The following is a 27,950-nucleotide window of genomic DNA, read 5'->3' as shown; positions in this document are numbered from 1 at the left end:
ATAGATATGTATATGAGCCAGCTATGTAAATAGTTCTAAGGAAATAAGCTGAGAAGTTTGCGCAATTGTATTTCAGTAGGTTTTAAGGACTCACCTACAGGATTTAGATCAGAACCTGCACTATAAGCTCTCAGTACATAGCACTGATTTTCTTTTTAAAATTTACTTGGAGTGATTCATTGGTTGCCTTTGGTATCTGGGAGAAAGAACAGAATACGTTGTAACTAAACCTAACTTATTCTAAACTTTGTAGAAACACCACCCCCTGGATATATCAGTGAAGATGGAGAAACAAGTGATCAACAGTTGAACCAAAGTATGGACACAGGTAAAAAATGTCTTTGAAAAGGCCTCAGATGTTAGATGAATAGCCAGGCATCTCTGTCCACAGGTTACATGTCCTCAGAGCCCACCAACTGCAATTAGAGATCGGGGGGACAAAAAAGCAAACCAAACCAAACAGAAAGTTATATCTGTTGAATATATAGACTTTTCTCATCCTTATTTCTTGAACAGTACAGGGTAGCAGCTGTTAACATAGCATTTACGTTGTACTAGGTATTGTTATGTACAAGTGATTTAAAGTTTATAGGATATGAATAAATTGTTTGCAAATAGTGCAAAATTTTATATAGGGAGCTTAAGTATAGCAGATTTTGCTGTCTTCTACGAGTCCTGGAACCAATCCCCTGTGAAGTCTATACATTGCTTTTATTGCCTGAGATGCTCAAGAAATGTTTCTCTTAAGTTTAGTGAAGCTGAGAAATTACAGAAAAATCTTAAGTCTTGCTGTCACATTTTTAAACTGACAAATGGAGCTGCTTTGCTGAATAATTACTAGAATAAGTGAAAATCTGAAAATACATGCTCTATTTGTTTTTAAAAGTATTCCCACGCTTATGTTTATCAAGTTTTGGTTCCTCTGTGGATATTCTTTCTGATCCATGACCAGAATCAGCCTGACTCGAGTTTGTTGAGAGACTTGAGTAGGGAGAGATGGTGTTTAGCTTTCAGTGCTCCTCTCATTGAATGCTGAGTTATGAATTCTAGCATGTTGTTCATTCACAGCGTAGCTTGGATCTAACCTATTTTGAATAGTTTTTGATAGTTAACTATCTGCTCCAGATAATTGTGGAAAAAAGCTTTATGAACAGTACATGTCACACACATCAAAGCTTTAAGTTAGTTGTTATGTAATAAAATGTTTAACCTAGCTGAACTAATAGATTACTAGTGAAATTGCTTTGATCCTGTAATTGTCCAGTCTGATTCAATGCCATCTGTCTTAAGGGTCACATACTTAAATATTTCATAACCTGATATATTAGATCATCAGTTTTTCTGTACATTTTATATTAAGCCGTTCCACAGTTAGCATCATCAAAATTATTTTAAATAGTTACCATTAGAAGGAAAGCTTGCACAGTATTTTTTTTTTTTTTTTAGTTTTTACTTTTTTAGATTTCAGGTTAAAGAAACCCTACTTAAAACAGCTGTTAGGAGTAGCAAATAACTAAGAAATTAGATAATCTCATGATCATGGGAACTACGTGGTATACAGTCTGAATACAAAATGGTTGAATTTCCAGATGTAGCTTAACATGCCTGGATGATAAAGAACTTTGTTCTCAGATGGACAGAAATGTTCTTTTTTTTTTTTTTTTTTTTTTAAGATTTATTTTATTTTTATTGGAAAGGCAGATATACAGAGAGGAAGAGACAGAGAGGAAGATCTTCTGTCCGATGATTCACTTCCCAAGTGAGCGCAACGGCCGATGCTCTGCCGGTCCGAAGCCAGGAGCCTCTTCCAGGTCTCCCACGCGGGTGCAGGGTCCCAAAGCTTTGGGCCGTCCTCGACTGCTTTCCCGGGCCACAGGCAGGGAGCTGGATTAGAACCAGCGCCCACATGGGATCCTGGGTGGACATTCAAGGCAAAGACTTTAGCTGCAAGGCCACGCCGCCGCCTGGCCGGAAAGTGGAAGTCTTCTTATGTTGCCAGTAGGATGTAACATGATTTCCTTGCTGTGGAAAGCATTGAGTTAACATAAGGTTCAACAGCCTTACTCTTAGGTATATTATATATACCATAGAAAATGAAAAGTAGGTCTATAAAAACTTGTACAAAATTGCTTGTGCAGGTGTTATAATATTCCCAAACCATAAAATAATGAATGAATGAATAAAATGAAGTGTAGCCCCCCTCTCCAGCAGATATACTAAGCTCCATAAAAGAATATGAAGAGCTATGACATGAGTGAAGCTTGAAACTAAAAAAGCATTTATGTTAATTGAAAAAAACCAGACACAAAAGATCACAGCACTTCTAGTTGGTTTGCAGACACCTGTTCAGTAATGGTTCTAGTTCTATTTTAGAAAGGTGATAATTGATAACTTCTAGAATGACACATTTCAAAATAGTACTTGTAGTAATTCTGAATTCTGCTTTATGTGATGCTAAAGGTTGATTTGATACCAGTTTCTTCATTGTCATTAATTTTTCTCTTAGTGCAATGGCAAGAACTGACGTTGTTTCTAATTGCTTCATACCTTCCATGGGGCAGGACAGTTAAGTTCATCTTTATTTCCTGCTGGGGCTGAATGAATTAAGATTTTTTAAAAGAAAAACAAATTAAGGAGTTTGCATTCTAAGAGATGTTGAGAAATAGAAATAATTTCTTCTATTCGTTTTTCTTCATCTACTCTATTGTAAGCAAATAGTGGGAAGTAACAGAATAGAAAACCATGTGTTTACCATTAAATATTTTTATTTAGACAAACAAAAAAAAACCTGGAAAAATTGGAGTAAGGACTTAGGTGAACTACCAATTGTTACTATATATTTTTTTTTAATTATTTAAAAAAGCTTCTGTTAAGTCTTTAAAACGGTATGGACGTTAATGATCAGGCTGAATAGCACATGGAATTTAGAAGTTGGCCTATTTTTTTAAAAAGTAGTATAAAGAGTGGGAAGGATTAAGGGTTAAGAAAAAGTCGGTGCATTCGTTGTTCCCAGGTTTCTATATATTTTTTCCCTATATCTGGGAGAAGGTGGGAATCAAGGGGAGGAGTTAGACTCAGCTTCTCATTTGCCCCACCACCTGGGGGATGGGGAACGGCCACCTAGTATCAACCCAGAGTGCTGATGTGGCGCATGCTCTGAGGGTTCTGCCCAAGTGGTTTCGATAGTTCTGAAATGTTGCCCATCTTGTTGATCCAAGGATGACAGTCCACCTTGGAGTCTTCTTTCCCCCAGATATTTGCCATCATCTTTGGGCTGGGATAGGTATCTAATTTGTTCAGTTGTTCTTTCCTCTGCTATGGTAACAGATGTCTTGTGTAGGGCCCAGTGGACTGCCATATCGTCTACATGGATCTGGGCTTAACTGTTGTGTTTTGTAATCAGTCCGTTTTCAAATCATGAGTTTTATGAACGTACATGTCCATATAGTTGAATTAAAAAATAGAATCAGGGCCCGGCGCGGTGGCGCAAGTGGTTAAGTCCTCGCCTTGCACGCCCGGGATCCCATATGGGTGCCGGTTCTAATCCCGGCAGCCCCGCTTCCCTTCCACCTCCCTGCCTGTGGCCTGGGAAAGCAGTCAAGGACAGCCCAAAGCTTTGGGACCCTGCACCCGCGTGGGAGACCTGGAAGAGGCTCCTGGCTTCGGATCGGCATAGTATCGGCCGTTGCGGCTCACTTGGGGAGTGAATCATCGGACGGAAGATCTTCCTCTCTGTATCTCCTCTCTGTATATCCGCCTTTCCAATAAAAAATAATAAAAATAAATCTTTAAAAAAAAATAGAATCAAGAGTATGGATATGGATTCCATACCCCCATTTCAGTCGTTCATCTTCTAAATGTAGTCTTGTCTAAGACTGTATTTGAGTAGATTGGGCCCCTGACCTTAGGTGATTAGGAACAGTATCCTTGGGAGAAGAGATGACAGCTGTTGGAATTAGCAGGTAGTAGCAAGCAACATCAGAGATTCTTGGAGAAACTACAAATTATAGAGGAAGACTTGAAATAAGTTCTTCACTAGAGCTTTTGTGAGACCGTTGTCCAGCTGATTGATTGGGGATTCTGTCCTGCAGAATTTCAAAAGAACAAATTTTTATGGTTTGAGGCAGTGAATGTGTGGTACTTGGTGACAGCAGCTCTAGGCAGCTAGCGTAGTAAGGTGATTTTGAGAGAGTACTGATATTAAATACGCATTTAGTAATTTGAAAATTGCATACAAATGCTTATTGGACATTTCAAAGTATGTGCAAAAGTTAGAAATTAATAGGAAATTACTTATTGGCAAGTGTTCACATGTTCCCTTGGAAGACTGTTTCTGTGGCCAGAGGCATATACTTGGATAGCGTCATAAAACTCTGAGCTGGACCTCTGAGTTTGAGTTGTCTTGTTATTAGCTTATTTGTAAAATAAGAGTTGTACCTAATTCACAAGAATCAACAGTTACTTTTTATAAAGCAATTGAAAGTTTTCCAAGCTCAAATTAAGTATGATACGAATATATGTGAAAAAAAATATTGACTATCAAATAAAATGAAGAAAGTGCATTGCACAGAGGTTTGAAGGAAAACAACAAACAAATCCAGACAGGTGTAGTTCACCTTCATGGTCCTTGTCTCTATACGATAGGAATATGGGTTGTCAATAATATGGGGTCAGATTTGAGAACATCAGGATAGGGCTCATCTCACTGCCTTGTTACCTGGTTTTGGTGAAAAGGTGCAGTATATATTTACTATGAGATATTTGTATAGCGTTATCTGTCATTAGATAGGTTCCCCAGCATTTTATGCTTTTTAGTGCTATTACAAATGTTGCCATTTTTAAATTTTATTTTCTAGCTATTTTCAAGGATATAGAAAAAAATTTTCACGTGGTTCTTCTTTCCTGCATTTCTACTAAATTCATTTTTTGGTTTTAGTATTCTATAGGCTTTCAAGATTTTCTGCGTACACAGCTGTGTCATCTGTTGCATAAGAACATTTCCAGTCTTATTTCTAGTCTATATACCTTTTTCTTTTCCTGTCCCAGCTAAGATCACCATAAAAAATTGAAGTGGTAATAATCAATATTTTTGCATTGCTCTCTGTTCTAATGGAATTCTGTAGTACTAAATAAAATAAGATGTTAATTGGGAATTGTTTCTTTTCTGATCCTGATATTCTGGATTTTTTTTTAAATAAATGGTTGTTGAATTTTGCCCAGTTTTTTTTTTTTTTTTTTTTTTTTTTGGTATCTGAGGAAAATCATTTCTGTGTATACAAAGATTTCAAAAAATGTTTTATACCAAAATAAGCTTAATCTTTTAATTCCATTTCCTGTGAGCATTAATCTTTATGTGGTAAACTTCACTAAGTGATGTTGTAATAACACCAACTTAGGGTCTATTGGATTATGGTGAAATCAACCTGTTGATATCATTCTCTCAATTTTTTTTCGGAAAGAGTATGTGTATGTTTGTTGTTATCTTTACTTAAAGTTTATGCCAGAGAAACTGTCTCTTGCAGGAAATTTTTTAAATTGAGGATTAAGATTTTCAGGCTTTTTTTGTGATTTATTTTAACATTTATTTATTTGAAAAGAAGAGTTTTGTATAGAGATAGAAAGAGATAGTAATAGAGATCTTCCATCCCTTTGTTTATTCACCAAATGGCCTTAATGGACAGGAATGGGCCAGGTGTAAGCCAGAAATCTGGAACTCCATCCAAGTCTTCTGGATGCGTAGCAAGGGCCCAAGCACTGGAGTCATTTGCTGCTGCTTTCTTGGGCATGTTGACAGGGAACTGAAAAGGAAGTGGAACACTTGGGGCTTGAACTTGCCCGATTATTAGATTCTTGGCACTGGAGGCTGTGGCTTAACCTGCTCCACTATACTGTTGGCCTCAATTTTCAGTGTATGTATGGTGCTTGTATTTTGTAAGACATTTATTCATTTTTTCTAAACAATACAATTTGTTGCAATAAAATTATTTCTAATGTCATTCCTTTCAGATTTGTAATGTCTTATATTTAAATTTATCACATTGATAATCTGTTCTCTTTTATCCTTGATAAATGTCATAGGGAAATCGTTACCTCTTGGGGGATCAAGTTTTGTCCTTTTTTTCTGTTCTTTGTCTATTTTCTATTTTATTTCTATTCTTTGTTATCTTCCAGCTGCTAGGTTTGTTAATCTGCTTTTCTTTTGTTGCATGCATTTAGATTAGTTAATTCTTTTTTCGTTTTTAAGTTTTATTTATTTGAATGACAGAGTGGTAGAGAACTAGAGGCAGAGAGAAACAGACCTCGTTTTCTCAATGACTCCCCAAATGGCCACAGCAATGAAGACCAAGTCCCACCTAAGCTGAGAGCCTGGAACTCCATCTAGGGTATTCCACATGGCTGTGAATGGTCCATATACTTGAGCTATCATTAGCTGCTTTTCTGAGTGTATTAGTAGGGAGCTGTAAGGGAAGCAAAGCAGCCAGGGCTGGAACCAGCACACCCAGAAGGCACAAGACATCACAACAGTGGCTTAACTGCTGCATTGCAGTGCTGGCCCTTGGTTCTATTTTAAAGATTCATTAATTTAGTTGAAAGCAGAGTGATGGAGGAGGACAGGAAGATACCATTTTTCCCCCTAATATAGCCATTTAGAACAATACATTAGATAATTCCATTATCTGGTTAATAGATCTGTTTGTATTGGCTGTTTTTATCTGCTGGTTACATTTCTGGTTTTACTATGATTCTCGTATGCCTCATGCTTTATTTTGAGTTCTGTGTACAAAATGATAATGGGGTCAGGTAGCCTCGTGGCTAAAGTCCTCACCTTTCATGCACCAGGATCTCATATGGGCTCAGATTCATGTCTCGGTGGACCTGCTTCCCATCCAGCTTCCTGTTTGTGGCCTGGGAAAGCAAAAGTGGAATCCCTAAGCCTTGGGACCCTGTACCCACCTGGGAGACCCAGAATAAGCTCCTAGTTCCTGGCTTCAGATTGGCTGAGCTCCAGTTGTCGTGGCCATTTTGGGAGTGAATAAGCAGACAGATTTTTCTTTCTGTTGCTCCTTCTCTCTGTATAGCTGACTTTCCAATAAAAATAAGTAAATCTTTACAAAACAAATACTAGAGAATGCACCATGTATTTTTTCTTAGAAATACAATCACTGTTGTTGATATAAAAAGGAGCTTGTCTGTTTCCTATAATTTATAGGAGTTGTGGATGGGTGATGATTGGGTGGTTAGGTGAATTATCAGATCATCTAAGATCAGTCCCTTGTTTTATTGTGGCATCCAAGTATGGTAAGACTACAGTATACCTCATTGCTTTCCAGCCTGACCCAAGGCTTTCTGTGCTGCCATGTATACTAAACTAAAGGTGTGCATTAGAATTGACTGATGAAGAGGACAAGCTCAGGGCTTTGAAGATCCTCACATTCCCCTTCCTAGTTCATGACCAATAAAATCTGAGTTGGCTTTTGCATTAGTCTGTTTCCTGTTTCAGTAGTAAAGTACCCAAAGACTAGGTAACTTAGTAAGGAAAAGAGGTTTGTGGTCCCTACAGTTCTGGGAGCTGAAATGGTGCTGGGTCTGGTGTGGACACCATGGCTGCATTGTCCCATGGCATAAGCCATCATAGCAGGAGTGAGAGCACTTCATGAAAGTCAGACAGTAGGAAGAACTTGTGACATCCTCCCATTTTCATCCCCCTTGCCCCCCTTTGGATTTTTTTATTGGGAAGGCAAGTTAAATTTACAGAAAGATCTTTCTGGTTCACTCCTTCAATGGTTGCAATGGCTAGAGCTGAGCTAATCTGAAGCAAGGAGCCAGGAACTTCTGGGTCTCCCATATGGGTTCAGGGTCCCAAGGCTTTGGACAATCCTCTTCTGGTTTTCCAGGCCACAAGCAGGGAGCTGAATGGGAAGTAGAGCAGTCAGGACATGGACTGTTAACCATATGGGATCTTGGCATGTGCAAGGAAAGGATTGAGCCATTGAGCCATTGCACTGGGCTTGCATTTTCATATCTTAAAAGCCCTGCTACCCCTTAACATTGCTGCACTTGGAGCCCGGCTAACACATAAGGTCTTTAGAGGAAAAACCGTAAGTATTTCTGCTTTAGCAGTTTCTCCTAGCTGTGAAAGTGTTACCATACATCACTTTACCTAAGATGAGTTCATGTTTCTATTAATTTAGATATATTTCTACTTATAGCTCTATTGAGCCAGCATTGTGTTGTAGTAGGGTAAGCCACCAATTGTGATGCTGACATTCTTTATGGGCCCTGGAGTCTAGCTCCCTCCTAATGTGCGTAGGAAAGCAGCGGAAAGTGGCCCGTGTGGCAGGGCCCCTGGCTTTCACTTGCCTTGATCCTGGTCGTTTTGGCTATTTAGGGAGCAGATCAGCTGATGGGAGAGATCTCTCTGTATCTCCCTCTCTTCAACTCTGCCATCCAAATGAATACATTTTAAAGAGAGAAAATAGGGTGGTGTTCAGGCATATGGGAACTATTTTATTTTGCCTTGAACCTAAAACAAAAGTCCATTTAAAAAAAATGTTTTAATGAGATCAGTGTCACTCTGAAAGCTGTGTCAGAACAGATTTAAAATCTGGTGGAAATATTTACAAATGGCTGACCAATAGAAGAACTTATTTCTAAAGTTAAAATTTTATAATATATGTAATAAAAACACACACACAAAAAGCCAAATGATTTCTTCATTTAAGCCTATGAGATTGGGATATGTTAGCAAATTCTGGCCAAGACTGAACGTTTTGGTAGGACCTTTTGGTATTTGGTAAAATATCCTTTTTTAAAATTAAGTACTTCATTTTTGAAACATATATCCTATAAATAGAAATGAACTCATATGTAAAAATATGTGTGCATGGCAGTAACAGACACTGCTAACTGGAACAAACCAGGATGTTTATTACTGATGTTTATTACATCATTCAGTAGCTCATAGGTTAGTCATAACTATTTGTTTTCTCGAAGTTGATATTAACAAGCTTAATTCAGATTTTTAGTTTTTAATGAGCCTTTCTTTTTGTGATATGTAAATAATTTTGGACGCTCTTGGCTGGACTTCTAGTCTAAATTAGAGATTCTGCTGTTCACTTTGGTAACTAGAAGCCCTAGAGAAGTAAACTTTTAGTAGGTGTGAATAATTAGGAATTTTTCTTTCTAGTATTTGCTTTGTTTAGTTTACAGCTGCTTTGGGAAGTAGTACATTTTGCTTCATTGTTCTAAACATATTTTGACCTTTCATAGCTGTACCTGTTGAGATTTGCCAGAAAATTTTTCTAAGTGAGGGACCCCCAAAAAAGAAAAAAGCCTGCCTCAGTTGTGTTAAGGAAGACTTCTTCTGTCTTACAAAAATAAAAATTGTCTGTTCTCTTTCTTGAATATATCTGCTTATACAGCATCTGCCATATCACCTTTTTGCCTACTAATTTTATCCCCTGGTTGTCATGGTGTATGGTGAGGAAGGAAGCACAACTTGGCCTGACTTTTTTTAAACTTAGTGTTTATGTATATTTCAAGCTTTTGAGCCCTGGGTCATCATCTTTCAGATAATTTTGTCTGAACAGCAAATGAAAACCACATAACTTTTTATAAGGAAAAATTTAGCAAACAAATTTCAGATAACAGGACTTTTCTCAGAACTCACTTGTGTAGATGAAACTGTCTCGGAGTAAACTCAGAATTCTACCAACTGTGCAAAGTTTGTGCTGTTACAGTACTCTTCATACTGTTACAAAGCACAGATAGACAGAAACTGCAAGATTGTTATGACCTTGACTCTCAAGTGTTATAAACAGTACTCCTGTTAATCTACAGACTTAATGTTGCTTGAGACTATCTATACACAGAAATCTTAAATAAGTAATTGTTTTCTCTCTTAGCCTCAAAGCCGATATCAAGTTTATTGAGAAAATACTTGAAATGTTATGTTTAAGCCCAAAATACCCAGTCATCACTTTCAACATGTGACACAAACCCCAAAATGATTCACAAATTTAATCATGTAGCACTGAGTTTTAATGAATTGAGTTGCAAAAGCAATGAGCAAATGCAAACATTGGTCTCTGAAAGGACTAATATTCATAATCCATAAAGAGCCTTTCATAAGTAATTAAGGAAGTGGTCCGTGGCACAATACAAAACTAAGTGAAAGAAATAAAATTGATCATAAGAGAAATGCAGATTCCGTGGTGTTGCTTGGACTGCAAATTGAGTAATAACTTCTCCAAATATCTAACAAAATGACGAGATGGAGAAACCTTCTGATTTGACAGTTTCTCTGGTCTATCCTTCAGATGTGATTTGGAGGTTTGCAAAAAAAGTACGGGGTGAGTTGCTCCCATCCTGTTTTTTTTTAACCACAACAGATTGAAATATCCTGTGTGTCTATCAGTGTGGGGTCATAAGATAATGCTAAACAGCTGATTGATAGATGTGGATGGTAAGGTACATACAGGTGAAAAATTAAACACATATTTCCGTTATCTCTAACAGAGGTACAGAAGAGAAATAAGTTTGCTTATGGCATTTCTGGAACATATGGTCAGAACTCTCACCATTAGATGCCTTTGGGAAGAGGAGCGGAGTAGCTAGAAGTCAGGTCTATACTATAATCTTCTGTAGTATATATATATACACTCCTCTAAAGCAGCAGTGTATTTTGAAATCTTGGAGTTTAAAGTTTAAATTATCTGTGTCTTACTGGTGATAATTATCACCAGCATAACCGTTTTTATTATGTGATCTAGAAACACTTTAACATTTTAAAATTGGATCCTTTTGTTTCAGGATCTCCAGCAGAACTGTCTCCTACTACTCTTTCCCCAGTTAATCACAGCTTGGGTAAGTGGCAAATTGCTTTTTACTCTATCATTCTTATACCATATCACACACAAAATTATTTCCTATCTAAATAAGAAAAGAGTACCAGGGAATAGTCAAGTAATTATGCAAATGATGTAAATTAGTGCTTTTAATTAGAAACGCAGTTTATTTGAGAGACAGAGAAAGAGAGCTCCAGTCCTCTGGTTCATTCCCTTGGTGCCTGTAATGGCTGTGGCTGGGCCAAACCAAAACAGGGAGCTGGAAACTTTTTTTTTTTAAAGATTTATTTATTTTTATTGGAAAGGCAGATATATAGAGAGGAGGTGCAGAGAGAAAGATCTTCCATCCGCTGGTTCACTCCACAAGTGACTGCCAACAGCCAGAGCCAAGCTGATCCAAAGTCAGGAGCTTATTCCAGGTCTCCCACGCAGGTGCAGGGTCCCAAGGTGCCACCACTGCTGCCTCCCAGAGTTCAAGTAAGTAGGAATCCAGAATCAGGAGCCCCAGGTGTGTTATTCCCAGACACTGATATGAGATATAGATATCTAAACATGTGGCTTAACTGCTAGGTCCAGCACCCACCCCTAAATTAGTGCTCTTTTAAAACAGATATTCTCATTCTTTCGTTTCTCTCTCTCTCTCTCTCCTCTCTCTCTCTCTCTCTCTCTCTCTCTCAGGTTGTTGTTTACATAGTCTATCAGGGTGTGAAGGATCTAAGGTTAGGGTGGTTATGATTGTTTTCAACTTTCTATTTCTTCTTCCCATTTTTGGGGGGAAGTGGGGGGGGCAGGGGAGAGGCCACACCCAGCCTCCCAACCATTCCAGTACCCAAGGATGGGAAAGGGCCACCTGATATCAACCCAGAGTCACAGTGGCACATATTCTGAAGGTTCTGCCCAGGTGGATGCGATAGTTTCGCAATGCTGTTGATCTTGCCAGTCTATGGATGAGGAATCCTTTCCAGTGTCCATTGTCTGACACCATCGACCTTATGGTCTTCAATTGCCCTGATATTTGCTGTCATTGTTTGGGGTAGTAGCCCATATGTTCTGTTCTCCATTTTCTGCTATGGTAACAGATGTCCTCTGCAGGCCCAAATGAGTTACCATGTTCTCCATGTGCACCATGGTCTGTCATCTAGTACTCCATCCTCTACACTAAGAAAGACCAGTTCTCCTAGGTTGGCTCATGGATCTGAGCTATGCAACCCAGGACCTGCCAGATCCCCCACCATTCAGGCAAGCTTGGTGACCTGGACCTGGAGACCCAGGCCCCTGCAGGCTCCCTACTCCTGGGGCTCATGGATCTTAACACCTACCACACAGGTGGATCCAAGGACCTGGGCCAGGAAACCCAGACTCTGTTGAACCCCTCAGCCTCGGGACTCATGGACCCAAAACCCATATGTAGGTAGGCCCTGGGACCTGGGCCAGGAGACCCAGGACCAAGCCAGACCTTCTACCCACAGGGCTCATGGATCCGACACCAACCATGTGGGTGGGCCCTAGAACCTGGACCAGGTCCTCTTGGTCCCCCACCCCTGGGGCTCACCAACTTGCCACCCACCACCTCAGACTGACATGGCTTGTCTTTCCTTGGCATTTACCAGTGGGTACTTCAGCTTCAGAGTCAGCCCCCAGACCTGGCTTGAGTATGAACTGGCTGGTGCTATGGCCCTACTCGGCCCCTCCTATATTGCATCCTAGTTCTCGGATTTGCCAGTGGATGTTATGAACTGGCCCAGCCTGGCCCACCCCCTGGCCTAACCCACATGTATGGCGGAGTATGATGTAACCTGGTCTGGGTTGGGCTGCTCCTTGCCTTGGTTCTTGCAAGGGACAAAGAGGTTCATCAAACTCCTCTATCTGGTCTCCTCCCAGGGGCACATCTTACACATACTGGTGGGTCTCTGGCCCAGGATGACTTTGTCCACATGTTGTCCTGGCAGTGACAGTGTCCTTGCCCAATTGGCCCATACCCTTTCAGATTCCTTTAATATGGTTCAGTGGGATCTGAGAGCTAGCCAAGCCCATTCTACACCAACCCTGACTCTCACTAGTACCAGTGGTCCTGGAGTTTAGCCCAGCCTGGCCTTCCCTAGACCCAGGCGGCAGCCATGCTAAGGGAGATTGAAGCCATATTCAGCCCAGGACAATGCACCAATTCTGACACTCGCATTCACTGATGCGAATTCCAGCCCAGCTGGGGCATCCCCTTAGCTCCTCAGCCAGGCCTGTTCCCAGCCACAGTACTGCTGTGTGCCAGTGGATATTGCTGTTCTGTTGTGCTGGATTTTGAAATCCCCAGAAAATCATCAAGTCTGAAGTCGGTGCTAAGGTATAAAGGTGGTTCATTCAGGTTAACCTAGCAGCCTCAGCAGGGAGAGCAAAAGAGGAGAGAGAGCGAGCCCGAGCCCCTGGTTGAACAGCCCAACGGTTCTTATACATTTTAGGCTATTAATTATACAGTCATGATTTAGCAGGCTTCTATTGGTGGGTTTGAAGCAAGCAACTTTCAAAAAGTACAGATTGATGAGCTATAGGGCGGTGAATCTTATCAAACACCAGGTACCTCCTTCCTGAGGAGTGGTCTGCCTACATGACCTGCCAGGTGTCCTGCTGGGTGTCATGTAGACTATCAGGTCTGGAGTTCACACAGCCTCCAGCCAAGCCATAAAGGCAGGAATTACAAAAGGCAGAAAACATCTAGGTTCATCAGTTCCACATGGGTGAGCTCACATATTGCCCTGCAGTTTCTACCCCCAGAATGATTCACTCACATATTTGCCGACTTTATGGCCCAGCCTCATAGAACCTGTTCTGTTTTCTGGCACTGTTTGGTAGGTTCCGTGTTGTAGCCCTTCAGGTAGAGTGGCCTTGTCCATGGAAGTTCCAGAGAAGTCATTCCTCACCTGGACCTGAACCCTAAGTTCCTTCCTGATTCTTACCTGTGCCACATCTCAGACTCGTGTTAGCCCCACATCCCCCGGATCGTAGAGTACATTGCCAGGCAGACCGTGGGCTTCACCTGGGCACTGTTGGTGCGCAGGATGCACAGCTCAGGTCCTCCCAGCAGCCGCCAGCTTCAGACTCATGTGGGCTGCTACCTAAAGCAGATCTTCTTAAGGGCTGCTGGTGAGTCATGATGGGTAAAGTTACAGTCTGTCATGCCAGTATCTAGTATGCGATCAGATTCATGCCGTGGCTGTTCCACTTCCAATATAGCTCCCTGCTGATAGCCTAGGGAAAGGAGCAAAAGGTGACCCAAGTGTTTGGGCCCTTGCCAAACAAAGAGAGAAACAGCTGAAGTGCCTGGCTATTACGGCCACTTGGGAAATGAACTGGCTGATGGTGGATCCCTATCTAATACTTCCTTTAAAAAAAAAAAAATAAGGCAGTCTTTTGCCAGAGTCCAACTCCAGCCGAGTTCGGAACTTGAGAAGGGTGTGAGGAGTAGGCATAGAGAGAAAACAATTGGATTACTATGGTTTTGTGGTCATAATGGACAATGCAAGAAAGCTGTCCCCTTCATTTATACAGAACCAGTCACACACTCTGGCACAGACTTTGACATCATGGTCAAGTGGGTGTTTCCAAGGATAATTCTGTCATTTGTTTCACCTTAAAGCTCTCAATAGAAGTTCTCAATAGACAGTGCATATCAATCAGTAACACGTTCCTACTACTATTCTCATTCTGCAATTTTACCTTGAATCAGTTAAGGGAAGAAATGCATAACAAAAAAAGGTGGGAGCCTAAAGATCAAGGAAAAAGTGAAAGAAACCCTAAACATAGATCCCTTGTTAGCATAAGGTCGATGGGGGCAGCAGAGACAGACAGCAGGAATTGTAGAAGGTCCTTTTGCAAAATCAATTTCCAAGCTCACATTGATAGTAAACACCAACTTTGCAACAGCAAACAATGCCTGAGTGATCTGGTGTCAATGCAAAGGGAGGTGGAACTGCCTTCGGGTGGTTGCAGATACATCCACTGGGCCCTCCCATGCAGCGCAAATCCTTGTGGCCCTTCGTGTCCTCCCCATCGACTGCCCGGACCCCAGCAGTCTTTAAAAAAGTGAATGAATAAATAGATGCTATTTTGAGTCTGTATTAACAAACTCTTTATTGGTACTATGACTGCAAAAAATAATCCTTTTAGTTGTTGAAATTATATTTTCTTCATGAAAAAATGTATGACTTTTATATATGGGTTTGCATTATACTACACATTTATCAGTTACTACTGTAAGGTTTGTGTAAAAATCTCCACACATGTATAATGTGTATGTGGTTTAGAGCTATGGATAAACACACATATATGAGAGAATGTGTGTATGCATTCCTGTGGTTTATGTTTGGCTTCATGTAACCTGCTATTTTACAGTTTTTCTTCAGTTTATAGCAGTTTACTTTCAGTTATAAGGTTCTTTTTTTGTCATAATATTTGTGATAAATTTAAACTTGTGTGATCTTACTTTCTGAGAAAATAGTCTCATGATTGCTGTTCTGTTTAACCTATACACTTTTTGTGTTTTATTACTTTTTGGTTACTCTGTATAAATGGGTTTTCTAGTGTTGCACTTCACTGGGAATCTCATGAAAATACTCAAATATCAAAAATACTTTGTTTTTTTATTCCTTATTAACAGTTTATTTCTTGTGTAGTTTCAACTCAGTAATCTTCACTCCAGTTTTATTTTACTGTATTCTGTAAAAATTACCTTTACTGTGCTTTTTTAGAAATACACCAAGTAAAGTGAGTTCATGACTTGACCTATGTTAGTTTTCTGTTTAAACAAGAACTAAACTGAGGTTACTGGTGAAACAAATAATTCAACACAAAGTGACCTTATCAGATAAGAGAGATTGGGAAATTTGGAAATCTGGTATGGTCTGTCAAAATTGGTAAAATTTTACCTCTGTGCCAATGTGGACTGGCATAGTGAGTTGATGATATTTGTATCTTTTGGCTGGAATTGTTCACATCTGTTTCTTTTGTCTCCTTTTCCCTAGATTTACAGCCAGTTACTTATTCAGAACCTGCCTTTTGGTGTTCAATAGCATATTATGAATTAAACCAGAGGGTTGGAGAGACCTTCCATGCATCACAGCCTTCTCTTACGGTAGATGGCTTTACAGATCCATCCAACTCGGAGAGGTTCTGCTTAGGATTACTCTCTAATGTGAACCGAAATGCCACAGTAGAAATGACAAGAAGGCATATAGGTATGCTTATTTTCCTCCTGCAAAGAACTGACGTATAAAATCCCAGTCTTGTCTACCATTCCAGGTGCTGTCATGTCTAAGCTCCTAGGGTTTTTCTAGATCCTGGTGGTTCTTCAGTCTGCACTCTCTAACTTATATATGATCATTATTTGCCTCCCTTGATATTGAGGTCTTTAATGTGTAACAATAACCTTAGTTTTCTCTGTTTTTGCCTTTTAAAGTGGGTATGTTAAGATATTAGGGTCAGTCTTTACAGATCAAGGATTTCATGCCTCCAGCTTTCCTCTCTTTGTGAGTTCATAAATGTGCTGACATTTGATATTTAAAACTGAATAGCTAGAGCAAAAACTAGCATTTAATATTCCTGAAAGTATGATTCAAAGGGGTCTGAAAATGGAGTCTGGGAACATCTGGTAGTCCGAGAAACTCCTGCAAGCTTCTGAGGTCAAAACTGTCTTAATAAGGGTTCTAAAAGGATGTTTGTAATTTTGACTCTCATGCTTTAATAAGTACTGTAGATTATTTCAAAGGCAACATGGTGTATGGTTTTACAAGAGATGAAATGTAAATTTTATAGGAGATTCCAGCTCTCTCATGCTCCAACAGACACTAAAGAGATGAGCAAAAATGTGAAGCTTTATGACTTGCCTCCCTTTTTTTTACTTTGGAAATATGGTTGTTTTTCATAAACATTTGGGAATATATGTAATTATGTTATTACTTTTAAATGGATTGATACTTTAAAAAATACAGTTTTAATATGTAATGTGGGTTGTGTGAATTTCTGTAAATGTAACCCATATAAACAAGTGTTTTGGAGTCTCCATTTTTTTTTTAACAGTGAAGTAAGTTTGAGAGCCTCTAATGATGGAACCATCATTCTTATCCTTAAAATAACATGACAAAAGTTTATTTTCTTTGAGTTAATTATTTTACTCTTATTAAAGAATCAGTGAAAATGGAAAACATCTTTTTAGAACCCTTATTAGTTCTAATCTGATGCTAAAAAATAAGTGGTTGATACTCAAAGTGATAGAGATTAGGAGGTGTGTCACTGTTCCCCCTGTGTTGTATAAATGTGAATTATTTTGTCAAGGTACCTGAATGTCATTGTAGCTGAGAAAGTCCTCTGGGTACCTGTCTGCTCCTACGTTTACTGAACTGTGTTTTGAACACTTTCTGTACCCTATTCACTTCTTTCTATAAAATTTTGGATTGCTATTATTATCAGATCATTGTTTCAGTTTGTATTTTTAGTGTATTACGTAGTGTTGATCAGGGCATACAGCCTAAAAGAAAAATCTTGTTAGCCTTAATGTTTTTCTGATGGACAAGAACCTGATTGTTTACAAATGTTGCCAGTTTATGCATTTATTAAATTTGGATTGTTGGTTGTGTTACTGGTTTTCTTTTGCTACATAGAAAAGATTGTCCCACCTCCTCCACTTGCAGATTTGCTTCCTTAATGCCATCTGGACACTCCCTTACCAGCTGCACCTGGTGTCTGAGTAACAGGATGTGCAATGTGTGCTGGGCTGACTCTTAGAGGGCACTTTAGAGCCTGCGTCCTACAGAACTCCTTTTGCAAATTCTTACTTCTGATTTGTGTGTGTATATCTTTGAAATCTCAAATGCTGAACAAGGCAATCTCCTAGGATAATTTTTCCTACCTAATTCTGCTTATATGAGAGATTTGATTGCTGCCATAATGCAGAGTTCAAATAGGGTAAATGATACAGAAACTCTTCAAATCTTTTATTATCTTTTCTTCTTAATAGGGTCCTTAAGGAAAAACCATTTTAATGATATATGTGTCAAAGCATCAGCTAACCCCCTCAATTTCTTTGACTTACTTAAAAATAACATATAGTTAGTGTATGAAACTATTTTCCTATCCCTGTCCTTTTCTTGTTTAAATGGTTTCAGTGAGCATATAGCCAGGATTTTCAAGAAGTTCGTGGAAAATGTGTATTATAAAAGGTACATATGGATTTTAAGGTTTTATTTCACCAAAGGCAAATTTATCTTTTAATGAGTTTCCAGGAACTTTTTGAAGTACCTTCATATTGCTTTTACAAGTCAGTAAAATTGTTAGAAAATACCAGCGCAAATATACAGTGGTATGTTTCAAGATTAGTTGTCAGAACAACATAGCTGTGAAAAAAGATCATAGAAACAACTCATACTATTTTAAAATGTTGCCACAAAGACTTGCAAAGTCACAACGAAATGGTGTTATAAAACTAACCCTGTATGTATTTTGTTTTAGGAAGAGGAGTGCGCTTATATTACATAGGTGGGGAGGTTTTTGCTGAGTGCCTAAGTGATAGTGCAATCTTTGTGCAGAGCCCCAATTGTAATCAGAGATACGGCTGGCACCCTGCAACAGTGTGTAAAATTCCACCAGGTATGATTCAACCCCGTCAATAAACCTGTCACGTCAACTTGCCTTGTTTTTCTAGTTGTTAATGTTAGGAATCAGGAGATGATTTGCATGCTGATATTCTAAAATGTGTAGTTGTTTTAAAATTATTTTCTAGTAGAGATACTCTGTTTTCTTACTCAAAGTTTCTTATGTTTTTTCCCAATCATAGGCTGTAATCTGAAGATCTTCAATAACCAGGAGTTTGCTGCTCTTCTGGCACAGTCTGTTAATCAGGGTTTTGAAGCCGTGTATCAGCTAACTAGGATGTGCACCATAAGAATGAGTTTTGTGAAAGGGTGGGGAGCAGAATACAGGTATGAAACATATATTCAGATTTTAAGTTTCCATTCTTTGAATTTTTGGAGTTCTCATCTGTTTTCACCTAGGTAATGGAGTCAGCAGATTTTTGTAAAATAATGAAAGTAAATTAGCAGTCTTCAGAATCACAAGTATTGTAAATTACTCTTCTGACATTGTAGAAAATTTGGTTAACACAAATACACATGTTAACATCGTATGGATTATTGAGTGCCATGAAGGGAATGTATTAGATGTCAGTTCATGGGGAAAGAGGCATTGGTAGTTCCACTTCAGAGATGGCTTGCTGGTAGAGATAGCGCATTATCTCAGTCCAGATTCTGCAAGAAAAGTGAAAGATTTCTAGTAGTCACAGATCGGGTAGGAGGGACAGGAAATTATAACTCTGGCAATTCCAAAGCAGTTAGGTTTGGAGGATAGAAAGGAGAAAAATACAAGACTGGATAAATAAGCTGAGAACAGTTAAGTATTATAATTTGTCTTATCTAGAGTTTTAGTTCCCTATGCTAACGCAAGTTCTGAAAACAATAGATGAATTCCTGAAATTAAAATTATTAATGTGTTAATTGTTCTGTTTTACTATATTTTGAATTTTACTGCACCTAATTCATAAATTATATAGCCTAGGTGTGTTTGCACAAGAAGATCCTGGTGTGTATATTGTGTTCCATGTTATCCATGCCTTTGGGCATCTTTTAGATAAAGCATAATGGAATTGCTGTTTAAAGTTGAGCAGAGGAATGATTCAGGCGTAGAAGTGTACCTGGTACTGGGCCAAACACTGTGTTGAATATCGAGCTAAGAATGTCTCTGCTGTTAATCTTTGTTGAAAAGTTTAAAATAGATGCAGTTGCAGTTTTTGTGATTCACAAATTGTTTGGCTTATACGTATTTCGAAATTTGTCTAGAAATTTTTGATAATTTTGCCAAGGACAAATTGTAGGTTGTTGAGATGGCACTGGAAGGCAGTTTGATTCTTCATTTCTTCTCTAAGTATAGGATTAACAGTTACATTATTGGATTTTATAGAACTTAGTTTCATTTGTCATCAGCATATAAGATATTGCTGAATTAGATAATAAATTCCACGTCAGAGAGTGGGAAGAGTTCTTAGCATATTACAGGATAGAATTTAGGCCAGACACAAGTCTTTCTGTAGCTCATGCAAGTATTACTCTGTATGTCAGCTTAAGAAATACTCATATAATCGAGTCATTGCTTCCTGTTTTGTTACTTCAAAATTTGTTTGATTTGATTTGGACTTGGTTGCTTATTTTGAGTAAGTGTGAGGCATCTGATTTTCCCAAAGATTTATTTATTTATTTGAAAGTCAGTTAGTGGCTATTTTCTGATTCACTCCCTAAGTGGCCACAAGTGCCAGGTCTGAGCCAAACCTAGGAATTGGCATTTCATCCTAGTTTTCCATGTGGGTGGCAGAGACCCAAGTGCTTGAGCCATCCTCTGCTGCTCTTCCCAGACCTTAGCTTGGAACTGGATCAGGAGTGGAGCAGCTGGGAGTTGAACCAGTGCTCATATGGAATGCCAACAGCATAGGCAGCAGCTTTACTCGCCATGCCACGAAGATTGTCTCTAAGGCATTTGACTTTTGATGGTAAAATTTGAATTCTGCTGGTTGGATGTTTCTATAAATACAATGTATGTTACATATTTATATCCAAAAGTGAAGGCTTGTCACTTTTGCCTAAGTTATATTGGAGACTAATTAATTTTGTTGCTTTGCTGTAGTTTTTTTTTTTAATTATCATTTTGAGATGGATGTCTGAATGCCTTTTTAATTTGAACTTGAATTGACTTAAATCGACAAAAACTAGATCAGATGGTATTATCTGATAATTGTTTTAAGTCAGACTTCTTGAAAACATCAGCACCATGCAGAGTATAGTTGGAATTTAGTGGAATTGGGAAGAATTCCATGTATATCTATAGGTGGTCTGCAAGGAAAAGTTTTAATTGATGGAGAGAAAAGCTGTTATCCTTCCTTCAGTTTCTTCAATTCAGATAAATTGAAATCTCTTATAGAAGCAGCAATATATAGCATGTTATGGATATTTGGAGTCAGATACATGTGATTGTGATACTCAGCTTTCTGTTACATTTACAAATCAAACCCATGTGTCTGAGTTGTCAGGTAGGTACCAGGAACTTTTCTCTTTATAATGATGATAGAACAGAGTTGCACACAGACCTACAATGATTTTTTTGGTTTCTTTAATGCCAACTTATTTATTAGTGTATTTAAGAAATTTAGTGAATCGGGGATTTAGATGCCTTGAACAATTCATATCTCTCTCTCTCTTTTTTTTTTTTAAATTTGAAAGGCATACGGAAAGGCTTTCTATCTGCTGATTAACTCTCCAAACGTGCACAGCAACTACGACTGGGCCAGGCAAACACCAGGAGTAAGGTCTCCATCCTGATCTCCTATGTAGATCACAGGAACCCAAGTATTTAGACCAGCATTTGTTGCCTCTCAGGTGTATTGGGAAGAAGGTGAATGGAAAGCATGGAGCCAGAATCTTGTGGTGCAGGCATCCCAAGAGGCTGTTAAGCCACTGTACCACAAAGCTCGCCCCAAAATTCATTAAAAGTAGTTTGTTTGACTTTGAGGATCACCAGTTTATTTAAAATGAGATCTCCAAAGTTATTTATTAATTACTCCCATATTGATGTTCCTTAATTTAATCTTTCACACTTGCTTCTAACTTCAGCTCCTGCTGTTGCATGCTCCTGGGAGGCAGTAGTGATGAAGGCTCAGGTAACTGGGTTCCCACCTGGGAAACCTGATTTTTATTCCCAGCTCATGATGTCAGCCCTGGCATTAGCCCAGCTCCAGCTGTTGTGCACAGATGGAAGTATTCACTCTTTTTCTTTGTCTTGAGTAAAAATGAAAGAGAAAGAAACTAAATTTTAGTATATACAACCTTTTAATTTCTGTGACTTCTTACAGTAATACCAAAACCTAGTCAGGTCATTTTTTAAATTTGTAATTATTTTCTTCTACTCATTTAAACAGAAGACAGACAGTCACAAGTACTCCTTGCTGGATTGAGCTTCATCTGAATGGACCCCTGCAGTGGTTGGACAAAGTATTAACTCAGATGGGATCCCCATCGGTGCGCTGCTCCAGCATGTCCTAAAGCTTCCTCATCAATCAAGTCCCATGGAAAGAAGGACTCAGTGTAACACCTCTTCTATCATAGTATTTGTATATGGTCCCCGTGGACTGTTTTACTATCCAAAAGTTCAAGAGAGAAAACAGCACTTGAGGTCTCATCAGTTAAAAGCACCTTGTGGAATCTGTTTCCTATATTTGAATATTAGATGGGAAAATTAGTGTCTAGAAATACCTTCCCATAAAGGAGGAAGAGAAGATTTTAAAGACTTAATGCTGTCTTGTTGGGCATAAAACTGTGTGTCCCAAAGGTTTTATCAATAACAGTAGTTGTAATGTGTACAGGTAATGTATCATGACCCAGTATCACAGTATTGTGCTGTTTATACACATTTTTAATTTGCATAAATGAGGTGTGTGTGTGCTGCTTCTTGATCTAGGCAAGCCTTTATAAAGTTATAGTACCTGGTCTGTTATTCTCACTTATCCGTTATTTTTGTGTGTCTTTTTTAATATATAATATATATCAAGATTTTCAAATTATCATTTAGAAGCAGATTTTCCTTGTAGAAAAACTAATTTTTCTGCCTTTTACCAAAAATAAACTCTTGGGGGAAGAAAAGTGGATTAATTTTTGGAATCCTTGACCATAATGTGTTCAGTGGGGCTTAAATACTGACTCACTGTGTGTTTATTTACTGCTAAGGTTCATTAATAAGGAAACCATACTGAAAACATTTCCACACCTCTTATCTCTGTCCCCACTTTTGTTCTGATACCAAAACAGTGTAGCATGACGTCATTGCCAGTAATACTGCACTGGCAGAACAAGGTAATTCTGGAGTGCAGTGTGAAGTTTCTGTGGATTAACTCCCTTTGCCTTAAAGCCAAATTGCACCAGATAGCAATTGACTTGTATAATCTAGTAATTTCGGGAATTATCTTTTCACCTCATTGAAAAATGTACAATTAGCTGTAAAATTATTTTCAGGGATATAGAATTGCTTCATTATATTTATCCTTGTTTAAAAATCTGATCTATAAACATAAGTACTCCTTTTGCAAAGATATTATGAAGTAGTTCAACAGCAGACCTTGTGGTCTGAGTAGTTTCATTGGATTTAGTTACCAGATTGTATTCTAAATCTTTGTAAATGTGACTGCGTCTGTGAAATACCTAGAGAAGCAGTGCTAAGCAGATGAGGACCAGCAAGTAGGTGGGATTCAGTTTATAAATTAAATGTCATTTTACATCATTGTGAATTCAGGGTTTTAGAAATTGGAGAACTTGTTTGGCAACTTTTTTAGCTTAAAATTGTGTGTAGTGTGAGCTGTTCTTGGACATGTGGTTGGCCACCATGATGCTGCCTGGAGGAGAGAGACCAGCTGTGGCGGTGGCCCCTTCTGCAGCGAACTGTGCCCCTCTCTCCTGTTGACTCATCGCAATGTAAACATTTCTTTCTCATCTCAATGAAAATGGAAAATAACCACTCCTGGTCCCCTTTTCATAAATTTTCATATTTTTAAACGTATTTTTGGTACTTGTTCTTTAAAACCATATTCATTATCTGTGTAGATAATGTCATTTTTTATACCTTCCGCATTTGGTGGTTTTCTATTGGATACTCTCCATTTTTCTATATTTGTGTATATATGTAAGTGTTCTTGTAAATTTGGTATGGTAATTTTAGTTCATTCCACAAATATTTATTGTTTGCCTATTATATGTCAGAGGCTTTCTTAGATCTTTTATATATTGGGTAAGTAAGTGTGAGCAAGGCGGTTAAGGTCTCTGCCTTTACTGAGATAGCAGTTATTCTAACCCTTGTGAAGCAGATAAACAGGGTGCTGTGCTGGAGAATAACAGATGGTTTGCTTTGGGTCAAACATCTGGGGAAACCTTTGGATGGAAGTGATACTTGAATAACACTAAGAAGCGAGCAAGCCTGGTGAAGAGCCAGGGGGAATAGGCATTCCTGGTGAAGAGTACAGCATCTCATCCAAAGACTCACTCTGAGTAAAACTCACTATTAGATGTTAATGCTCTGCATTAACCCACATTTGAAGATCAGAATAGTTTTGCAGTTTCTATATTCTATTGATGGTTGCCTTACTTTGTGATTGACTGCTTTGTGTCGTTTCTATGAATATATCTTCCTCAAACCTTTGGTGTTAAATTTTTTTCTTTATGCTAGGTCAGCACCACTTAATTTAGCAGCCCTTTCTTGTGCACATTTCCCACTGTTGTACTGTTTGCTTGCCTCTATTGGCCCATCTTGTGTTTGGAGTCGGTGTCAGTTACTACTGTCAGGCCTGCTGGGGATAATCAGTGGTGTTTCCCCTCTTTGAAAGTTTTTATTAGGAACTTTGAGTGATGTTGGTAATCATGGCTGGATAGAAAACAGTTTTGAAAGTGGCAGAAGGTTCTGGCAGTTACTCTGACATTGACATATTAAGGAAAGCAGTGCCAGCAGTGGCACTGGGTAATGTAACACCTCCATAACTCCGGTAGGTTTTTTCTGTACAATAGGAAACAGACTTAACTCTGAAAATTGAACAGATATACCTGTTAAGCACCTGACTTCATCATATGGATTATATTTATGTGAATCTGTTTCGTGATCATATTTGCTTTTTAATGAGGTACTTTCTTTCCGGTTATGGTTTTTGCCTACTGTGATCTAATTCGGTATTTTTCCTTTCTAGGGGTGCTGTTTAAATTTGAATGGATAGATTCCTCTGTTGAATTTTGTCATTGTTTTAAATTAGCAGCATTAAGCATTTATCTTATTAATATGGCTCTCAGTTTTATGACTTGAGAATAGAGCAGCCAGACTTCCCACCACGGTTCTAAAATGAATATTTATCTTTCCAATAGGTTTCTTGGAGAAAGTGTGGGGCTGGCTTAGGGGCTTGGAGCATGAGGAAGTTCCCCACTGACTTTGGTTTGACTGGTAACAGCCTGAGTTTTATACTACATTGGGATTCTACACAAGACTTCTTTTGGAAGGGGAATGCTTCATACCTTTTTATGAATACTAGTTGAGATAAGAATAAATGAATTTGGGACACGCTTTGGAATACCACTGGCTGTGACATGTTCCTGACTGTTGGAATTGCTTCATCATCCTGATTACACATGGTGCTCTCATTTAGCCAGTGGACATGCATCAATGCCTGTTTGCCTAGCCACTGTGATAAATGTTGAATAATAGAAGATGACCACAGCTGTGGTCCTCAGGCTGTACCTGATTTTATGGGGCTTATTTCTCTCAGGAGCTGTGCCTGTTCCAGGAAGACTTCAGTTTGGTTTTTCTTGAAGACCAAGTATTCTGAATCGGCACTCTTCTACATTCTTAGGTATACATTTGTAAGTTGTTCAACATCTCAGTTTGTATTTTCTACATTAAATTGCATCCAGATGTGCTAGATACATTTGTCTTAATACATTGTCATATTCTCCTGTTTTGTTAAAATTGTTTCAATTTTACTTTGCTTTTGTGCATTTTTGTTAGTTTCCCCGAGACTGACTTTGATGGTAAAAACAGTTTGGTTTCTTCTGGCTGATCAAGTGTCAGAGTACATGCCCAGTTAGTTTCTCTGCCTCCTCCAGAAGCTGCTTATGTGTACCTCTGAGAAATCTTTGTTTTCATTACTAATACTTTGAACATTGATTCAAATTCAGGCATCCTCTTGGTTTCAAGATTGAGGAAGTTGATGTTGGGATATAAAGTAACACACGACAGTGTTGAAATCTGTCTTATGTGTGCTCTTTGTTTTGAAAGCTGAACATTAAGTAATCTGTGTACATGACCAGTGAATGATTTTTTTTTTTCTTCCCCTGGTCTAAAGCAGTGATGTTTTGACACCAAATTATTGTTAGGTTTTTTCTTCTCAGTGTGTTTTATTAAATCTTGAATATTCATCAGCTGCATTTTGTTCTTCCTGTTTTCTAGTTACTGATAGCCAAGTGGTCCTTACTGTTGCTCCTGTGTACGTCAGCCATGTTTTATGTGCATATGTCAGAGTGTTTTCTGGCCTTGGAATTTTAGTGTGAACCAAAAGGGGAGGTGCTCTTCATAGCCATTGTTCTGGGATCTTCACTATGAAGGTTGATAGTATTCAAGTTGGTCAGTCTCTTACACGTGGCTTAGTTTTGTCTAGTTGGATGTCTTTATGACTGGTTGATTGCATAAACGAATAGATTCTATTTTAAGATTATCAAAAATCTCTGGTAGTTATTGCCAGTGTTCTCACTGTAATACCAGCCCAAACTTAGTGTTTATTGTGTTTTGAACAGTCAGTAGAAATAATGTCAGTGTGGTCTCCAGAGACAAAAGATTTCTGCTCTTTTATGTCTTCATTTTTAAGTTTTTGTGACTATTTTGTCTCTTCAGACTGTATGTTAGGATTGAGGGGCAAATTATCTCCTGGAGTAGAATCCCTGTGTTGAGCCTTACCACTAAAAAGCAGGAGCTGCAGTCTCCTGATAGCCTTTATGGTAAGAACTTGTGTCATGGGTTCTTGTAATCAGTTTAGTTTGGGATATTATAGCTGATTGTAAATATAACAGAAATGCTCCTACTTTTACAATATATAGTATACTGTGTGTGTGTGTAAATATTTATATGCACATACATACATAAAGTGTTAGATACGTCTGTTGTTTAAATCTCGGATGTCTGTAAAAAGCCCTTAATTTGCTTGCAGACATTGTCCTGTCATTGAAAGACCATCAGAGTGATTTTCTTTATTCTGTCAGAGTCCTGATTTGGCAGTTGAGTTAGCACTGCATTTTTAGGCAGTGTGACAACTAAGAATCATAATTGAAATTTATAACATCAAGCAGAGCTCTGCCATAGACTCCTTCCTGAATTATCATACATGCATGGTTGTCTGGACTGTGCTTAGGGTTCATACTTTTTCCTTTTTATTTATTTTATAATATTAGGTGGTTTTCTTTGTACCCCTCTTCCCTGCCAGTGTAGTACTGCTGCTTAATACTGGGAAGTACCTCTTTAAGTTGTTGTATCTAAAGATAGCCTTACAGTGGTCCAGACCTGATTTTCATAACTGTGCTCAATGGAAATGGGTTTTCCAAGACCCATGGGCTGCCTGTGACCCACAGAGTATCTGGCCAGAGTTGAATGACCTGAGCTAACCTCATTGTCAGTTGATTTGTTGCCATGAAGGCTGTAATGAACCACCTTCACCCCCAATCTCTCTTTTTTTTCTTAAAGATTTATTTTTATTATTTTTCATTGGAAAGGCGGATATACAGAGAGGAGAGACAGAGAGGAAGGTCTTCCGTCTGATGATTCACTCCCCAAGTGAGCGCAACGGCCGATGCTATGCGATCCGAAGCTAGGAGACTCTTCCGGGTCTCCCATGCGGGTGCAGGGTCCCAAAGCTTTGGGCTGTCCTCGACTGCTCTCCCAGGCCACAGGCAGGAAGCTGGAAGGGAAGCAGGGCTGCCGGGATAGAACCGGCGCTCATATGGGTTCCCGGGCGTGCAAGGTGAGGACCTTAACCACTTGCACCACCGCGCTGGGCCCCCCAATCTCTCTTAAGATGCAAGGACCCCTTAGAAGTACATCAGTAGTTGCTGGTTTTGGAGAAGAGAAGGAATCATTGCTTCTACTAAGAAAACTTTTTTGATCAGAACATTTTAAGAAAAATGAACAAAGAGCTTTTTAGTTTCTTCAGAATTTACCGTTTGCTCCTTTGGACAAGGGGATAGGGACTTAACTGCAATTTATAGTTAAAAGATAAGTTATTGAACAATGAAATTGATTACATAGAGATTTAAGAACAAAGGTGAACTTTTAAAAATCACATGTGTTTTCTCTCAATTGAGTGTTTTTTCTTCCTTTTTAAAGTTTTTGGCTATTTTACAATGTTAGTCACTAGGTAATTTGCCATATTTTTAGTTCTATATTAAGTTCTGCCCTTTACAATACTGGAGCATAAAGTTAGTTTTCAACATTTGTCTATAGAAAAGA

General features: G+C 38.7%; 1 protein-coding gene across 2 annotated transcripts in view; it reads left to right on the top strand.

Moving 5' to 3' along the window:
* SMAD2 (SMAD family member 2) overlaps positions 1-26,953 on the top strand; it is a 78,480-nt gene extending 51,527 nt beyond the window's left edge. For both annotated transcript variants that reach the window (XM_040984980.1, XM_040984981.1), the window contains 6 exons: positions 254-328; positions 10,813-10,866; positions 15,860-16,072; positions 18,342-18,479; positions 18,667-18,811; positions 21,850-26,953. In XM_040984980.1, the coding sequence (XP_040840914.1) occupies positions 254-328; positions 10,813-10,866; positions 15,860-16,072; positions 18,342-18,479; positions 18,667-18,811; positions 21,850-21,973 (749 nt within the window). In that variant the 3' untranslated portion in view covers positions 21,974-26,953. The remainder of the gene's footprint in view (positions 1-253; positions 329-10,812; positions 10,867-15,859; positions 16,073-18,341; positions 18,480-18,666; positions 18,812-21,849) is intronic.
* Positions 26,954-27,950: the final 997 nt, after the last annotated feature.

The sequence above is a fragment of the Ochotona curzoniae genome, unplaced genomic scaffold (assembly GCF_017591425.1).
Source record: "Ochotona curzoniae isolate NIBS_2020 unplaced genomic scaffold, NIBS_Ocur_1.0 contig_43, whole genome shotgun sequence".
NCBI classification, from domain to species: Eukaryota; Metazoa; Chordata; class Mammalia; order Lagomorpha; family Ochotonidae; genus Ochotona; species Ochotona curzoniae.
The sequence above is the reverse complement of the archived record's forward strand: the minus strand, read 5'-3'. Positions and strand labels throughout refer to the sequence as shown.